The sequence below is a fragment of the Genypterus blacodes genome, unplaced genomic scaffold (genome assembly GCF_046128005.1).
Source record: "Genypterus blacodes isolate CSIRO-AG114 ecotype Tasmania unplaced genomic scaffold, CSIRO-AGI_Gbla_v1 ptg000028l_1, whole genome shotgun sequence".
In the NCBI taxonomy this organism is placed as follows: Eukaryota; Metazoa; Chordata; class Actinopteri; order Ophidiiformes; family Ophidiidae; genus Genypterus; species Genypterus blacodes.
This window is the reverse complement of record NW_027466841.1, coordinates 3,473,790-3,490,845: the sequence shown is the minus strand read 5'-3', so window position 1 is coordinate 3,490,845 and position 17,056 is coordinate 3,473,790. Positions and strand designations below refer to the sequence as shown.

Genomic DNA, 17,056 nt, shown 5'->3' with positions numbered 1-17,056 from the left:
GGGTCTCCCAAAAAGTTAAATGAAGAACACAGAGGAAGAAATCTCTTTAGACCCATATGAGAAAGAGACATGAAAAGGTCAGACCTATTCTATGCATGGTCCTGAACGTTGGAAGCGACCCCCACGTATTGCATGTAACATAACCCCAGATGACCACCAGGTGGCCTTCTAGAAATTACCATTTTAATCGCAACATAAAAGTAAAATTAGGTCAATTTTATTTGTGTAGCCCAATATCACACATAATGTCTTAAAGGATTTTACAAGACCACAACATCGGGAAAATTCCCGACCCTGCTCAAAGCTCTCTGGGAAGACGAGGAAAAACTCCCGAGAAAACCTCAACGTATATGGAAGAAAAGGAAGAAACCTTGGGAGGCAATACCATCACACATTCCCTCTCCACGAATGGCTGGGTGTGCAATAGGAACTTCCAGTGGGATTATACAAAGGTACACAAACGGGTATGCAAAGCCATGCACACACACAGTCATGCATAAGGAAATGTAGTAGACAAACTAGTTTGATGTTCATAGTTAATGACAAAACAGCCAGCGAAGAAAAATTACGAAAGATATGTCTTTGGTGAGCTACGTGAGTTACGTGAATCACGTTTGTGGTCGACTTTCTTACATTAGAACTACATTTCCCAGCATGCTTTGGAAAGGCGCGCGCTGCACAGAGCTATTTGAAAGACTAATGGCGGATACGGATTTGGAAACAGAAGAAAATGGGTTCGTATGACAAAAGTATTATAACATAACAATTGCGCCTGCCGAGCAATACTGGCGGTGTGTGTGTGTTGTTAATTAACAAAACCTTGTCGTCCCAAGCAGCCGCGGGTGTGAGACCGTGTCTGATAGACCGAATGAGGTAAGATAGAATGTGTTTACTGACAACAAGCTAGCAAAGATGATGGACGCTTTGCCTGTAGCTCAGTCTGTCTCTGTGTACCTAGGTAATCTCGGGGAGACAGACCCCCAAAAGATGCTTCTCTACGGGCCCCGACATGACTCCCCCTCGTAAATCCCCCCGCACGGACTCCGCATCGGGCCCGGCAGAGATGACAGAGGGACATTCAGAGGCCGAGCACACGGACGACACGGACGGACTCGCCCCCGCTAGAGAGCCCGCTGTCAGCCCCATTGCGCGTAGGAAATCCTGGAGAAGGGCGACCATCAGCAGGCGATCTCTCCCTGCCCTCCCCAGCCTTTATCAGGGTAAGCTGCCAGACCTTAGAGAATGGAGAAGGGTCGTTTGTTGTCAGCGCGTTAAACTTGAGTTTTTGTCTTTCTTGTAGCTCTGTGCAGCAGCATAAGTACATCTTTACCACAGCAGGAGAGGCTCGAGAAACTCATGGAGGCTTCAATGAAGGTGTGTGTGTGTGTGTTTTTTGTTTTGTTTTGTTTGTCCTCTACTACTTGTGTTGGTCAGTCTTGGATCATAACAATAAAGACCTGTTTTAAATGTAAGTGCAGACATCTAAAGACCTGTTATGGTTTTATATAATAGAAGTACATTGAATGGATTTCGGTTCATGCACTTCAGACACTTGAAAACACCTTCAATTAGTAATCATTTATTTACTGTACACGCATAATTGGCTTCTTGTAGGCATCAGGGTCACAAGTAGTTCACTGAAACTGTTCATAAATCTGATTCCTGATGTGTTTATTTGTGTAATTGCCTCTGCCTCATCTCTAGCGGGCAATAGAAAGTACTCAAACTTCACTCCAGTCGGTGCAAAACATCTCACTGGAGTCATTTCAAAAACAAGGTTGGTGTTTGCTGCACCTCATTGGTAGACAGGTTTATTACACGGTGGATCAAGCTTCCCAAATTTGTTCTGTAATTACTGCCCCTTTTCCTCATCTTAGTTGAGCACATACAGAAGGAATGGGCTTGTTTGGCCAAAGACATAAGCAGTGAACCACAGAGCCGGACACTCCGTACCAGTACAACAAGGTAATGCATCTGTTTCTCAATATTTTAATAAACTGGCTTGAGTGATAATTGATCTTGCTTTTTGCTTTCAGATCTTGTGATCCTGCAATGCAGACAGCCATGGAAAAGACCCAGAAAGCCATCCACAGGCATGTTTCTCTTAATGACTGTGGCTTTCCTTGTTTACAATGAGTAGCATGCATAAAATCAACTACAAATTCAAATTCACATTTACCACGGCACATGTAAGGGACCCATGACATGTGGTGTCTTTATTTATTGAGTTATTTCTTTGTATTGAGTTATTTCTTTGTCATGCCGTCTTTCAGGCTTCAGGTTGAGGCTGATTCTTGGGAAGCACTGCTGAACAAACACAAGAGAAAGGCAGAGGAATTGGAAAGGTGAGCGTGTCTGTGTTTTCATGAAGGAATGCTGTGGCTCCACTGTGCTGATCTGTGTCAATGACGTGTTTTCTATTTGTGACAGGAAAGTGGAGCAGGGTCTGGAGCGAGGCATACCATTAGACCCTTCATCTGTGGCTCAGTCATCACAGTACCAAATCATACAGAGTAAACTAGACTACTGTGCTGTCCTTGGCAGACAAAGGCCTGTACTGCACACCATGGCAATGATTGTAGGTTGAGATTTTTATAGCATTTGAGAAATATTCTTTGGATATTTGCCTAAAGATAAAATCTATTATGATGATATTCTGCTATCATTGTAGACCACAAATGGAAGAGGTCTGTAGTTAGAAATGGCCTGGATGAGATAACTTAATAAGTCCAACAGATACTTTTGAGGGCATTATGTTCGAAGATAGAGATTTCAGCCTTAACTGTAAGGATTGTGGAAATTGTTGAAAATCTGCACTAAATATCTAATTTAATCTGTTCTGTCTTTAATCTCTAGATGGACACCCAGTGTAAGATGGTTAGAGAGCTGCTGTCAGTGAGGGACCACGCACAGTTGGTGGTCAAACAGACCAGTGGCAGATTGGGTATTGGATTTTGTTCTCATTTTGCTATGGAAATATTTTTGGAAATGATCTAGGAATGTAATATTCAATCAAGTTATTTTCCCTTCCAGCGACAGAAGCAGGACTCCCTGATCCTACTCCAGACCTCATCAGGGATTTAGTGGCTGTACCTTGTAGAGACCTCTAGATTCTTGAACTACAGTACTCTGGGCAGAAGCAACCAATCCAGTCTTAAGCCACCAGAATTGCCTTTCTTAAATAAGGAAATTAAGTTTTTTGTGTATCTATTTTCACCATTCTGTTATACGTGTAAATATATTTTCTAAATTTACCTCTTGTCTTTATTGGGATGTTTTCCTGAAAGAAATAAAAGCTCTTTCAGACACTTTGAACGTCTTGACTGTATTTGGCCAGCAGGTGGCAGTACCACTCCATCCTAGCCTGTGCCAAGCATCGTTCTTTGCTAGAGGGGATTTTTTTTCTGATCATGCCACAATTAACCATGCACTCAGCCATAAACATGAAACTGCTTCAATTAGACAACCAGCCATATACAATTGAGAAAAAAAAATAATATGCAACCTTAAAAGACAAGTTTCTTTTTGGCTTAGGAATCCTCTCCCTAACCTCTAAGGCAAATTATCTCATCTGCTTTGTTGCCTATGTAATTAAAATAGAAACATTAGAGGCCATCAATGCATATTTTTTTCTTTGATGTCCCTTAATGACTTGCAATTAAGTCAGCAAGGCTGACAGACCATCCTAATCAATATTAGTACATAAATACCAACATTGATCACCTAATGGTTTGAAGAACCTCTTTGCCATGGAATCATTTCTATCAACAGTATCGTTAAATGGTATCATTCAATATTTTAAATAGACTCATATACAGGGAAGAATTCACTAACTGGAGCTTAACTGGATAAACCATGAATCAGCTTCAACACATTTACCTACGCTCTTTATTCTGTCTACAGGCGCTTTTTCGTGCCCATCCTTGGTTACGTTTAATCTCTTTTTGGTGCTGCATCCATTTCACTTCATCAGTGTCCCCTGACCATTCCGGAGGAGGCCCCTCCCCCACGGTGACTCACCCCCATCTCTTGCGTTGGCTGGGTCACTGATGCAGAACGAAGCTTTGACATTGTACCAGTCAGTCAAAGCTTTGTTCACTATCACACCCATCTCACAACCATTCACTTAATGTTTACACTCATTCTTCTCCCTTGATTGCTCCAATAGGAAGAAAGCCGTCTCCAAAAACATAAAATAAGAGTGAATGACTTTCAGCGCTCTGCAATTATGATCTCCATCACGGTGTGTGGTGAGAGTTCCACATGATTGTATTCAAGGGAGTGACTGGGGTGCATAGGGACAAGCAGGGGGAAGAAAAGTGGGGTTGTGACCGTGAGAGTTGTGAATAAGGGAGGATGGTGCACAGCAGGAAAGATCGATTCTTATTTAGATGAAAATGAGGCTTGATGCTTGTGGGGTGAGAGGAGGGCAGGTTTAGCATCCAAACGAAGAGAAGTTTCACAGGAATGATCCTTAAACGAATTACAGAGAAGAACATATACAAAGAAGTTTTCAATGCCACTGAAAGTGCCTTACTTTCAAAGAAGGTCTATCTTGACAATGACAGACACAGACATTTGGGTCACCGGCAGCTTGTCTCATTTGGAAACAATTGATGTAGTGGCGATTTGCAGGTGTCTAATTGTCACAGGTTTTAATTAAGATTAAATTAATATTGAGATACACAGGCATTGAAATTTTATTAGAACAGCTATGTGTCACCTATGTGTGTAAAAAGAAAAGTATCAGGCCCCTCAATCAGGTTTAGTTAGGCCTATTTGCATGCTAATGCTGGGTTACACTGCCTCTGTGAACCTAGAACACACCTTGTTTAAGTATTTGATTTGGATGCAATGCATATTTAGATGGAGCCTTCGGTGTGACGAGGCTTAGTAGAATCCTATCAGAGAGAAGAGAAGGATTTTTTTCTTTTTATATTATTGCATGTTTTTGAAACTGTGGACTTTGCAATGGTGGATGTTGGTTTGTGATATAAATGATATGCATTTTTTTGTGGGTTTATGCATTGCGTAATTTATATTTAAGGCTGAATTGTGTCTTGCAGTATATGCACATGCAAAGAGCAATTACTGTTTAGGTTTACTGTATTCTCTATTCCGGTTGTCTCTAACTTTAGATTGATTAGCTACAGATTGCAGTAGATGGATGTATGGAGAGTCAGCATAAACCATTGCCAGTTTGGTCCCACTCCCTTATGCACACCCATCATCTCTTCACAGTGCAGCAAGGTTGGCTGCAGCTCTCCTCCACATCCATTCAGCCAGCCATTCATCTTGGAAAGCTGTCTCTCTGATCTGAGTGATAAACTACAGCAGAATTGCCCAGTTTGCAAAAAAACGAGGACACTTGTTTTCAATCTAGGCTGTCAACATTTTCATACTGAAAACTGATGGGTGTTTCATTCATCAGAGGTTTGGAACAGACTGATGCTCTAGGTTGGACTGTTTTGCTTTGAGATTGAATATTGCTATTAAATTGCCACAATCTGCCCACACATTGGTATCAATGCACAGACTTTTAGACACACATATTTTTGTTACTCACTACTTGATTATCTATAAAATAGTAAAACCACTTTAAGTTATTGGAAATGCTCTCCCTCTCCTGTCTAATATGTAAGGGCAGCATTGCTGTCGTTGATGTCGTAATGTGGATAAGTGCTAATAGCTCCTCATAAGTTACTCAAACACATGTCGAGCCAAATGTGTATGATGCAAACGCTTCTGGCTTGCAATCCCTGTGGCTCTGACATAGCAAAATAATGGGATTTTCTAGATTGTACAATAAATTAATATTGTCTTCTTTTTGTATTTACAAATAAGGTCAGCAACTCAAAGCATATACTATTTTGGCATTAGAAGCTAGACTTTCCATACTGTTTGAACTCACCCATCATGCTTTTGTTTCAGTAAATACTCCAAGCCTCTGTTGAGACAATAGAAATATCTATCAACACTTGGCAAAGAATGAAGATCTATGTGAGGACAAGATGTGCCAGAACACTCAGCTCATCCAGAATACCAAACCACCAGTTTAATGGGTCTAAGCTTAGCCACAGAGTACACTGCATTGCCAGGTTTTGAATGAAACAGATAATCATTATGACATGTCAAGTAAATACATTGTAAAGTGGATGGGCAAGGACACAACACTATTACATTACACAACCCACTAACTAAAACTGGATGAAGGATTGTGCAAAGTGCTGCCTGCAAACCCCACAGGCACCAAAAAAGTTTTAGTCCAAAGATGGATGCCACCTCACAGTCTCAGCACCAGAAAATGGCTGACCTATTTTCACAATATTGTGCTGGCTGGACTCTACTCTGCCTGAATTAATAAAGCTAAATCATCCGCTTTATATACAGCATGTAGTCACATACAGCGTCACACATAGGAGAGAGGCTCTATGGGCTATAAGCAGATGAACACCACATGTTATACTCAAGTCCAAAGGAGATCCCAGAGGATAGGTGTGATGGGGAGGGTTTAAGAGGCACCAGGGAACTGGGAGGTGCCTGTGGGAAGAGGGCCTATATAAATGGAAAATGCCTGAATTATTTGTATTTATAAATATTCAAGATTCAATGCCGTTTTTATTGTCACTGTAAAGGAGAAAGGGGGTTGGTAGTCTGGATTCAGTGCTACATAAAACACAATGAATAATTATAGAGATAGAGTATATGGTTAGAACAAAGTACAGTGAGCTATAGCCTATGGCCCTGTGCTGTACGTAATATATATATCTGATGATGTAATAGTGACTTCTGTAACAAAATAAGTTAGATTGGCAGTAACATGAGGAGTTAATATTGATTGTTCATAGCTTTATTTACATATATGTTAGTTGTTAATTTATTTAACATTTTAAGTAAACATGTATTCACAAAAGAAGAAAATCGCTCTGTCGGCAGTTGATCTCGCACAATATCGGTTCTTTTATTCAATTCTATTTATTAGTGAGGTCATTAATAAGTTTTACGTTTACATTTAGAACATTCAAGATTTCGATGTAATTACGAGAGAGAGAGAGATTCAGAGAGTGATCATTCATGAGCTGCAGTAATAAAGCAGACACGGGCTCTACTTTGTGATATTAATATGTTTGCGTTGTTGTTAAATATGTGCCCAAATATATGACTTAATTACACCGCGCGTGCTGATAATCGCCCGCAGCTCGCGCTCTGATATCCGTTGAGTTCAATGGTCAGCGCACACCGCTCGCGCAAGCACACAAGCAAGCACACACACAGCACATCCCACATCCTCGCGCGACATCAACAACAATGGCAAACCGTGGTGTGTTTTGGTAGGTGGTTTCTGATTGGAGCCAGACAGTGCGCGAGCCTTACTCGATGTTTTCACGTCCACGGGCTTTTTTTTCTCTCCTCCGCAGTTGACGACTTTTTATTTCGGCACAGCGGCGCTCGCCTGTTAATTTTTTTCTTTTTTTACGTTTTTTGGAAAATGTGCGCGGCGCCTTTGGCAGGCTCTCATATTCCGTGCATGTGTGTCCCTGCTGCTTTTCTGCGGGGCTACAGCCACTAACCCAACATTAGCCGCTCGCGCTCGGTGGTGGTAAGCTAACGTTAGCTTGGCCGCGTTTATTGACTTGATACCGAGAAAAACAACGCACGCGAATGTAGAGCGCGTTTGTGCGGTCCGGTTTTATCGCAGCAGTTATTTCCGAGCGTTACAACGTCGTTGTCGGGGCGCGGTTAAGAAGTGTTGCATGATTTTGTCGTAGAAAATACTTTGCAGGCTAGCTAACAGGCTAGCTATTTGTGTGTATTCTTCGACTGAGGAGAAACGGGCGAGTTTTCTTTGAAAGTATGGATGACCAGACCAGAATGATGACGGGTCTCACTGGACTCGGTGGACTATCACAGGCCGATGTAGGTGACCCAGACTCGGTTAGGAAACAGCAGTCCCTCGGCCAACCTCAACAAGACATAGGGGATATCTTACAGCAAATAATGGCCATCACCGACGAAAGCCTGGACGAGGCACAGGCCAGGTAAGACAGGCACTGAGCAATTTTCCACACTGAAAAGCTAAGCTACACTACTATACGGCTGTATGTGTCTTATTTTGCTTAAGGGCCCACTTGTGCCTGTGTGCAATGTTCATAATGTAATGCATCATTTACATACCACATGCTACAGTGTAATTAGCCGATAAACAAATACATTCGCGCACACGTAACTTGAACACTCCCAATGTACTACGGTGCTGCTGTAGTTTGAAAGCAGGTTCTTTGTTACTCCAAATCGCGCTTCAATTGGAAATTAGTTGTAAACACTTCAGTAAATATGACGATAGGCAGTACGTACAGGTTTATAAATGACTTATTTGATCATAACATGGAAATATTACGACTATTGTTTATGCAATAATTATACTTTTTCTTTAAGGTTTCAGAATGTTGGTATCGGAATTAATTATTTTGTTCGATTTATCAGACTGCGGCAATAGTAACCATTTTCAGGTATTTAACTCGTACACAGTGAAAACTCATCTTAGTTATTTCAGAGGTTTTGGTTTAACTTCTCAGTGGCGTGGCCTCAGTGAAGTTAGTGGGGGGAAAATCCGCCTTTAAAGTTTTGGAAATGTGTCCCATCAATAATAAAAGTAAACAAACAACACTGAGGTGGCTTGTGGTTATCTTAGTAAAAGTATATGTTATCATGGACTACACGCTATCAATTAGAATCTATGCCTTATTAGATTTACCTGCGTGTAAGAAAGTCTATAGCACGGCTGTGCATCTAATGAGCGTCGATAGCGTTCTTTATTGTAACGCAAATGAGGGGGTAATTAAAGTAGGCATTACTCAATAGCCCTAACTGATGGACAGCTAAGAGCTTAGAGTGATGACAGCAGTCGTTCATTCATACGGCTCTTCACTTTTTAGTGTCATGGGGAAGGTTTAGATATGAAGATTGTGGAGAAATACACTCAGGAGTTGGAGGATGACACACGCTCATTTACCATGTGTCCTAAAGAGCATAGGGTCAGATTCTATTGAAGCATCAGTGTTTCAACAATAGACAAGCGTCCACTGCAAGACTGTGGCCACAGTGTGATGTGTCATTAGCTAGTGATTTTCCACCCAACATTTGACCACCTGGTTCTCTTAATTAATTCACTCCTCTTTCACTCCCCCCCTCCCTGGTGTTCATCCTTTTCATTGTGTGCTGGGTGCAATCAATTCTCCTATAATGTGTACGCGAGTGCAGCTGTCCGCAAATCGAGTTTCTATTAATGAGATGGTGGTGCTGAGGGGGAGGGAAGATGCTATACCAGCAGCATATGAACGCTGGGATATTGCTATTTCAGTACAAGTTTGAGGACATAATCAGTCTGGATCATTGGGCAAACCAAAATATTTTTGCTTAGAATTTCTTGCAACCCACCAAAATTTCTCTCAATTTTCTCAGACTTAAATGTTAAGGTTTGCCTACGTATTTGACACAGGACATCTGACTGTTGACCCTTTCAACAATACGATTTGTTTTGAATATTTACGAAAAATTTTAGTGTTGTTTCTAGGCGAGTCAGATAATGTAAATTCTACCTCTGTGTGTTTAAGGGCCAATAATATAAATCACATTGTAGGCCTATTAGTTGATTTTAACAGGCTGTGATGAAATGCTAATTAAAGGTGTGGTTGCCAGAGTTGTATCTTTGCTGTGTGCTTGCTGAGATGTGTATTGATCTATCCCCCCCTCCACCCCCCACCCAGTCAGATCTTGTTCTTATTGCCATATGTGTAGAGGATTAATTCTTAGCAGAGTACAGCATGTGGTCCAGAGGAGCAGATACAGGTACAGATACAAGCTTTTGCAGCTCAAAATGTGACGTCATTATATCCATGATCTGTAATCCTTAACAATGATTCTAAACATGAAATATTTGTCCTAAGCAGTAGCTGTTAACCGTACCAACATAGTGCCACACTTAGTGGGTTACTATACAGTGTTGACATTTGGGTGCTCCAGCTTATCAGGTCTATTTCAGGTGACAATTCAAGATCACCAGAGTGGTTGGTGCCAGTTGTTACAAATAAAAGTATTTTTTTCCGAAAATGTATCAGACCAAATTTTTCAGTGTACAGACGTCATCGGCAACATTTTCTCTCCACATGACATATTGTCGTCTACACATTAATCTTCCCCCTCAGTCATAATCAACAAATATTCACGAGGGTTGGTTCACATGGGAGCATGACGTCTCTATTGCGCAGGGTGGCAGTGTGTTAGGATGGGGAGTGGCCAGGGCACCACAGGAACTTGGTGTTGCAGAGTCCACTATCTGCACACCACCCTCCCTCATCCTCTCACCCTGTCGCCATATGTTCAGATGCTGGCCAGAGGAATCGCAGGCACATTGGGGTGGATCAGACGACCCCACAGAGGGAGGGGGAGCAGGGGGGGGCACAGCAGGGGGTGGCCTGCCACTCAACTTCCAGCACAGGTCAGTACAGGACCGCATGAGTACCTCCTTCTCCCCCTCCTGGTCATACTCTCAATGCTGAAGGCAGCCCTCCCCCAACTCAAATCCAGCAGTGACAAAATAATACTGGTGTACTGGTGGACAAAATTTCATACTCAGTGTCTAGATTCTTTACACCAAACTACCGTGTTAGCCTCACAGAAGTATAAGCAGTGTTTAGTTGGCATATATACTGTACAGAACGCATACAATTCGTCTAGTGCTCGTCCCCATAGTCATCAGTGCTGTAGAGGGCATTCACAACTGGAATTTGTGTTGAGGTCAGGTTTAGCCAAATCATATTCATCTGTGATTGTTTTAAATGTGGCGATGTTTTTTTGAAAATGAATGTCTCCTTCCAGAATGATTATTTTTTGCGTATTTCTTTTTTCCAATTCATGCTCATCATTGTTAGAAGCAGAGACCTCTTGTCTGTCTTTTTCCACTTAAACTTGAACTGTGTGTCACACTGTCAGAGTTTGAATACTGTCACAGAACACCTGCTTGTCTGTGTGTTAAAGGACAAGTCTTCAGAAATACATGGGATGGACAAAATAGTAGAATCATATCACAATATAACGCAATCCAGTTTAATCGGCACCCAAACCTGTGGCCTGGTGACCACAGAGTGGAACCAACAGTTCTGACACAAAAGTCTTAGCCTTCACAGAGGTGTTATTTAGTGCAGGGCATTCAAACTGGAAGACTGTATGTGATATGGTGTGGGCTATTTAGTCCATCCCAGGTATACTGTATGTGTTATACATTTTGTGATGTGTACTTTTCATGTTTTTGGATGTGAAAAAAATCGCTGACATTTTAAATGCAGTTTTAGCTCTATGCATTCAAATTCAATACCACTTCATTACTCTTTGGATGTTTACATTCAAGCTGTATGCAAAATGATTGTTTGCCCTCACTGCAATTAAGGAAACATGCAATAAGACACAGGCCATTTATAGGAACTGAATGGAATTAATCACATTCTGTAGTTTGGTGTGTGGAGTGTGGCCGAGTTCACCACGTGTAGAAGTGCATGCAGACATGACCTACTCTGATTGTAATGTTTACATGTCTGCTTAAATCTATTTACAATGGCAAAATCGAGGTCTGTTAATACCTCAATTTATGCAAATTACAATTTAATTAGCATATGTCATTAGGAAAAAAATGACTCGTCTTAATTGGAGTATATTCAAAGTTTTATGTGCATGTAAAACTAATGACTGATGTGGAATTAGTCAGTCAGTACAGCCTTTAACTTGGCAGTCAGTTGTGGCAAATCAGTTATGGCCATGTTGGCGTCAGGGGGGGGTTTCCTCCAGAACTCCAGTCTTACAATATTTAAGAAATATGAGACAGCCATGTGTGTGTGTAGCAGGAAAATCTGCCATGGGTGTTTACTGATTTCATTACGCTGAACCCTTAATTGACATAAGACTGTTTGCCAATAATGAGACCATCCCTGGGTAAATTAAAACTGCTAGATTATTGTGCATTAACTGTAGACAGTGGTACTTGGTAATGATGACCTTGAGGTTTTGCATCATTGCCTGTCCCACGGTGGAAAGCGAAAGCAAATGATGGCGTTGCTCTTGTTAGTTCAGCTCGACACATTAGGAAATTTTCTGCACTAAAAAAGACGCCTGGTGCCTGAAAATGCCTTTAAACAACACGGCTCTGGCCTGCTACGATGAACTGCACTCTTGAAAATGCTGTATGCATAATACATACAGTTGCTCTACCTGTTTTATGGGGGAGGACATGGAGCGAGTTGAGATGGAGGTCTGTTTATTGTAATCCTCCTTGCTCTCTTCCTCTCTTATTCCCTCTTCTCTCTTACAGGAAGCATGCCCTGAACTGTCACAGAATGAAACCAGCCCTCTTCAGTGTTCTCTGTGAGATCAAAGAGAAGACGGGTGAGTCTCTGCTTCACTTTTTCTCTTTGTATTCTCCAGCCTACTCGGGTTGTAACCCAGTGCTGAGATAGAGCGTATCTGTGTCTTTTTTGCTCTGGTAATTGTTTCTCTGGCACCATGTTACCCTCCCATCGGCCTCACAGAGAACTCTATTGATTGCATATTGACTTTATTGGTTGTAAAACTGATTTAACCTCGAGCTGTTTAAAATTTAGCTTTTGTTCAAGCTTATCCCTCGTATTCCTTAGTGATTGTTGTTTTGCCAAGTAATTACAGAAACTTAACCTGTGTTTGGTCTCTGTCCAGACTTCACCCTGATATGTGAAACTAATCTGAGTGGATCAGTGCCGCTGAAGCTGCAGTCAGATTAGTAGAAAACAACTAGGCTGCTAACAACTGAGTACACGTTCTTAATTTGAAAATGTGCCATCGTGTAGTACTATTCATGTACCTACTGTATAATATTGGAATAGGAAAACAAGGCTTAGATTATATCATTTTAATCCAATACCTTTGCATCTCTGATTAATTATAATCTAACAAAATTCAAAAAAGTAAAACCAGCCATCGGTTGGAGATAGACACAAGTCACATCACTCTCTGCAATTACTATTAGTTCCACTGATAGAAAATGCTGTGTCAAATTCCCTGGGTTATTAGATTAATTAATCCTGATCCTGACAGTAAGTTTATATGCAGCTATTCGGTAGCAGGGGATATTGGTTTGCTGTCAAACTGTTATGCTATGTCAGTACAGACATGTTTTTTCCCCTTATACTCTTCACTGTGGAGTAATTGCGTTTTGGGAATAAATTGCTCCTGCATATCAATGCAGTACCTCCACCCAAACGCTACACGTACAGCACATTTAAAATAACAATTCTATCACTGTATTCACATATTGAATTCCAAATACACTCTTGGTCTGTAGGAGATTATTCCTCATGTAAAACATCTCAGATTTGTTCTTCCTCATAATGTTATTCAAAGTAAACTAGCTGCTTATTTCCATCTTGTTAGCTATTCCAGTCAGCTATCTGACAGATTCCAGTATGGTTCAAAGGAGGAGGCCCAGGATGGATGGCAGATTGATGGTTATGGTGGTGTGAATGGGGCGAGTATTTCAATCCTCTCCCTCTGCCAGTCCCTCTCTGTGCTTCCCCGTCTTTCTCCCTCCTTGTGTATCTCAATACAGCAAACCCTTCTTGTTCAAATACAATTTGAAAATGCTGCACTGCTGCCTGTTGTGGCCCTCTGTCAATAATGTATTATTGCTCTCCAGTGATTGGAGGAAAGTAAAGACGAGGCTTGAGTGAGTGGGGCAGGGTACACTGTTTCCCAGGCAACCAGTGGTCTTATTTACCCTAATGCCATTCACTTTGATTTTCACATTTAGTCTCCCGGCAAAGTACGGAGAGGTTCTGTGAGGAGAAAAACAGATAAAAGAAGTGGGGATTGGTTCATGCTGGAGTTGTGCTTGATGAAGATGCCGCCCATAAAAGCAGTGAGATATAGAGATGTTTGGCTTCACTCTCACTCTGCTGGCCATCTGCCACATAGTGCCCTCCTAACAGCACCATGTACTGTACCTGCTTTGGCATTTCTCTGCTCCTCCAGCAGACCCCCTGCAGGCCCCATTATATGCCTCTGGAATGTGAATTGACTTCTTCCCAGCGCAGCCTGTGGAAGACCCAATCAGTAGTCCTCTAGATTTTTTTCTGCAATCCTTTTTCACTAACAAACAGGCACTTGTCAGCACACCCACGCACACACACTCTTCTCTCAAACACATACACACATACTGAATAGGGATAAAAGCAAACTCGGTCTTGGGTCTACTCCTACTGCTTCGGTCTTGTCCTCTCCCCTCTCCCTCCCCCTCCCTCCCTCTGCTCGCTCCCATTCTTGAAAGAGAAGACTTGCTCTGAACTCGGGGCTTTGATATGGTAATATAATGGTGGTGGCGGTGGAGGAGGGGGTGTGGTGTGGGGGGATGGGAGGTGAATTCCTCTGAGTGCTGCAGTTGGTTAGATTGTTTTCATTGTAAAGGAAATGTTCTGCGCAAATGCCAGTACCCACTCCGCCACCCCTGTAACTACCCAGGCACCCCCCCAGTCCACCACAGCGCCTGTGTTGTCCCGAGCCCAAATGTTAAAACATGAGAAATTTTATTTTCGATAATACTTTATCAAAGATTCACTCCCAAAAATAAATTGAAGCATTTGGGAAGACATGTGAAATGATCAAAGTTGAAGAGTCAGTGGCTTTGCTGAAGCTCCACTCTGTTCTCCCTTTGCTCTCATGGGTATTTGCTGTAAAAATAGCTCTTGCTGCAATGGGACAGCTTATGCCAAAATCTCACAAGCCACTGCGGTTACTCTCACAAGTTATTCATTTACTTTTGGCTTGTTTATGGGGTATCTCCTTTACTTTCATGTATTCTCTATGCTGTATAAATGTCTGCGGTGCATCCGTCACTGACTCTTTACTGTCATCCGACTCGAGGCCCTCTTTTTCCAGCCGGAACATGCCCAGTCGTGTATTTTATTAGAGGTATCAAGTGAAAATATTTTTTTCTCTAGTGGAATTAAAACTGAAGTGTATTTTTTTTCTTCCTTAAGTGTTTTGCGATTCCCTTCCCCCTTCAGCTGAGCAAGTTCACACTCCAACACCTGTCACTCATCTTGATAAGCTGTCTGATGAACTCTGTGGGATAATGCTGCTTAGTTGGCTGCGTAGGGAATTTAGCGAATGTTCCTGCATCTTACCTGTCTAGCAGTGAACAGACCAGTTCTGTGTCACCCCATATGCTTTAATTAAATAAAAACTCCTTCATATGACGTGAAAACTATTATATGGTACATGAAATGGCAACTATATATAAGGTTTGCTACTAAGGACATCTTGATGGCCGGGAGCCAGCTGATTACTCTGTTAGGTACCCATTTGTGCCCGGGCAGTGTGTCTCGTTAGGTCAACTCTTTGTAGTTACTCTCTGTCCTGGTGGACTCTTTCTGACCAGCCTCAAACTTGATCAGACTGTGTTTTGTAGAGCAGAGGCGTTGTCTGTAACTTCAAATAAAGGGCTAATTGTTGGGTTGAAAATGATGATGATGGCTGCAGTGTTTGTACAGTGTTTCTGTGCTGTGTAACTATGCTGGGTTGAGTGAACTTATTTGCCAAAGCAAGCCGACAATTACTGAAGATTCACAGATGACGCCTCTGACAAAAGCAGGCAAGTCTGCAAGTACGTTGGCAATGCAGACGAGCGGACCAGCCTTCATCACAAAGCATTAATATTGAGAAAATGGATGAACTGATGAGACTGAAAACTCAAAGAACTCAATCTCTCAGCTTTGTTATTTAATGTTATTGCTGGATACATTTAACAGAATACTAGAATCTCACTTGTTTATCATGGCTCATCTATGAAAATGGGTCCATCTCACATGGGGATTTTCTGGCATCTCACCTGAAATTCTAATCTGTTCTGTAACTGCTCATCATAGATTATGTGGTAATAAATTATTTTAAAATAAGACATGTCAAAGTATAATATATAGGAGCAAGTAAACCTGGAAAACTACTGTTTGGCAAAATAGTAACAATTAGAAACTTGAACAAATGAACAATGAATGCTGTCTGTAATGTTCAGAAACTCTAGTTCATTGAAATGACATAAGCTTTTAAATATGTATTTACATACACTTAATATTTGAATAAAAAATCTACCAATTTGCAATAGCTAAAAACTGTACATTTCAAGCTTAGCATAATATATTAACACAGTCACATTAGTCACAAACCTTTACAATTAACATACATTTACCTTTATATTATTCATTATTAGCTTGGCAAGCTTTTTAGATGTTATTTTAACTGTAAAAACATAACTTTTGTGTATGAAGCATCTTACTGTGAACTATGTAAATACCCAAATTACTGCATTCTTGGTATTTGCAGTAATTGAGGTGTTGGTGTGGTTAATGACACTTCTGCAGGCCAAATGGCTCTAATTACATGTTAATTGAATTACAACCTCATTGTTACTGTAAAAATTTTGACACAATAGCATGCTGTGAAAAGTAACACATAGCTGCCTTTGGTTTAGTCACAGCTACTATAAACCCATAACATGTATGGAGTCTTTAGGAAGCTCATTTTCATTCATGTCCTCAGAAATCTCATTTCAATTTGTAAACCTTTTATTTCGGAGGCTTTGTGTGAATGTTGACAGCACAAACATCAACATGATGGGGTTATCCAATTGGTAGCACTCAAATGTTGTTTATCAACCCTCAGCGCGGCACTTGACTGATTTAGATGTTTGCCTTACACTGACTTTGACAGAGTACAGTACTTGGAAGTCCAGTGAATCACAGGCCTCATTAAAGCAACTTAATTATTATTCGTTTTCAAAGAGCTTAATTTGGAAAACCGCCATAAAATTTTATGTGTTGTTGGAAATCTGTTGGAAACCTTTTATAATATTTTTTACGAGGAACGCCCGCAGTGCCTTTTAAACCAAGGACGGTAACAAAAATAATAATAATAATTTCACATTAGCGTTTGTTGCAAACCTGCATGGAGAGATGAAACCTGTGTTTTCAGCGTTGCTTTG

General features: G+C 41.2%; 2 protein-coding genes across 5 annotated transcripts in view; both read left to right on the top strand.

Annotated features, from left to right (window-relative positions):
- The first annotated feature begins 664 nt into the window (after positions 1-664).
- Positions 665-3,284, top strand: dsn1 (DSN1 component of MIS12 kinetochore complex). 2 transcript variants are annotated; one of them, XM_076144245.1, is made up of 11 exons: positions 665-734; positions 837-873; positions 959-1,220; positions 1,301-1,374; positions 1,705-1,777; positions 1,878-1,965; positions 2,037-2,093; positions 2,274-2,345; positions 2,431-2,578; positions 2,857-2,944; positions 3,034-3,284. In XM_076144245.1, the coding sequence occupies exons 1-11, from the start codon at positions 700-702 to the stop codon at positions 3,108-3,110; spliced, it is 1,011 nt and encodes a 336-aa protein (XP_076000360.1). In that variant the 5' UTR covers positions 665-699; the 3' UTR covers positions 3,111-3,284. The 2 variants fall into 2 exon arrangements, with proteins under 2 accessions (XP_076000360.1, XP_076000359.1); XM_076144244.1 differs by having other exon boundaries at positions 686-734; positions 834-873.
- Positions 3,285-7,267: 3,983 nt separating this feature from the next.
- The window catches only part of pbx4 (pre-B-cell leukemia transcription factor 4), a 25,356-nt gene continuing 15,567 nt past the window's right edge, over positions 7,268-17,056 (top strand). Inside the window, exons 1-3 of one of the 3 annotated variants that reach the window (XM_076143998.1) lie at positions 7,268-8,039; positions 10,385-10,498; positions 12,362-12,435. In XM_076143998.1, coding sequence (XP_076000113.1) covers positions 7,855-8,039; positions 10,385-10,498; positions 12,362-12,435 — 373 coding nt within the window. In that variant the 5' untranslated portion in view covers positions 7,268-7,854. The remainder of the gene's footprint in view (positions 8,040-10,384; positions 10,499-12,361; positions 12,436-17,056) is intronic. The other 2 variants (XM_076144000.1, XM_076143999.1) reach the window with 2 other exon arrangements.

Coding starts and splice junctions, on each gene's coding strand:
- dsn1 (XM_076144244.1), top strand. CDS start 700: ATGGCGGATACGGATTTGGAAACAGAAGAAAATGG. Junction 2,094..2,273: donor ACCCAGAAAGCCATCCACAG/GCATGTTTCTCT, acceptor GCCGTCTTTCAG/GCTTCAGGTTGAGGCTGATT. Junction 2,579..2,856: donor TGCACACCATGGCAATGATT/GTAGGTTGAGAT, acceptor TTTAATCTCTAG/ATGGACACCCAGTGTAAGAT.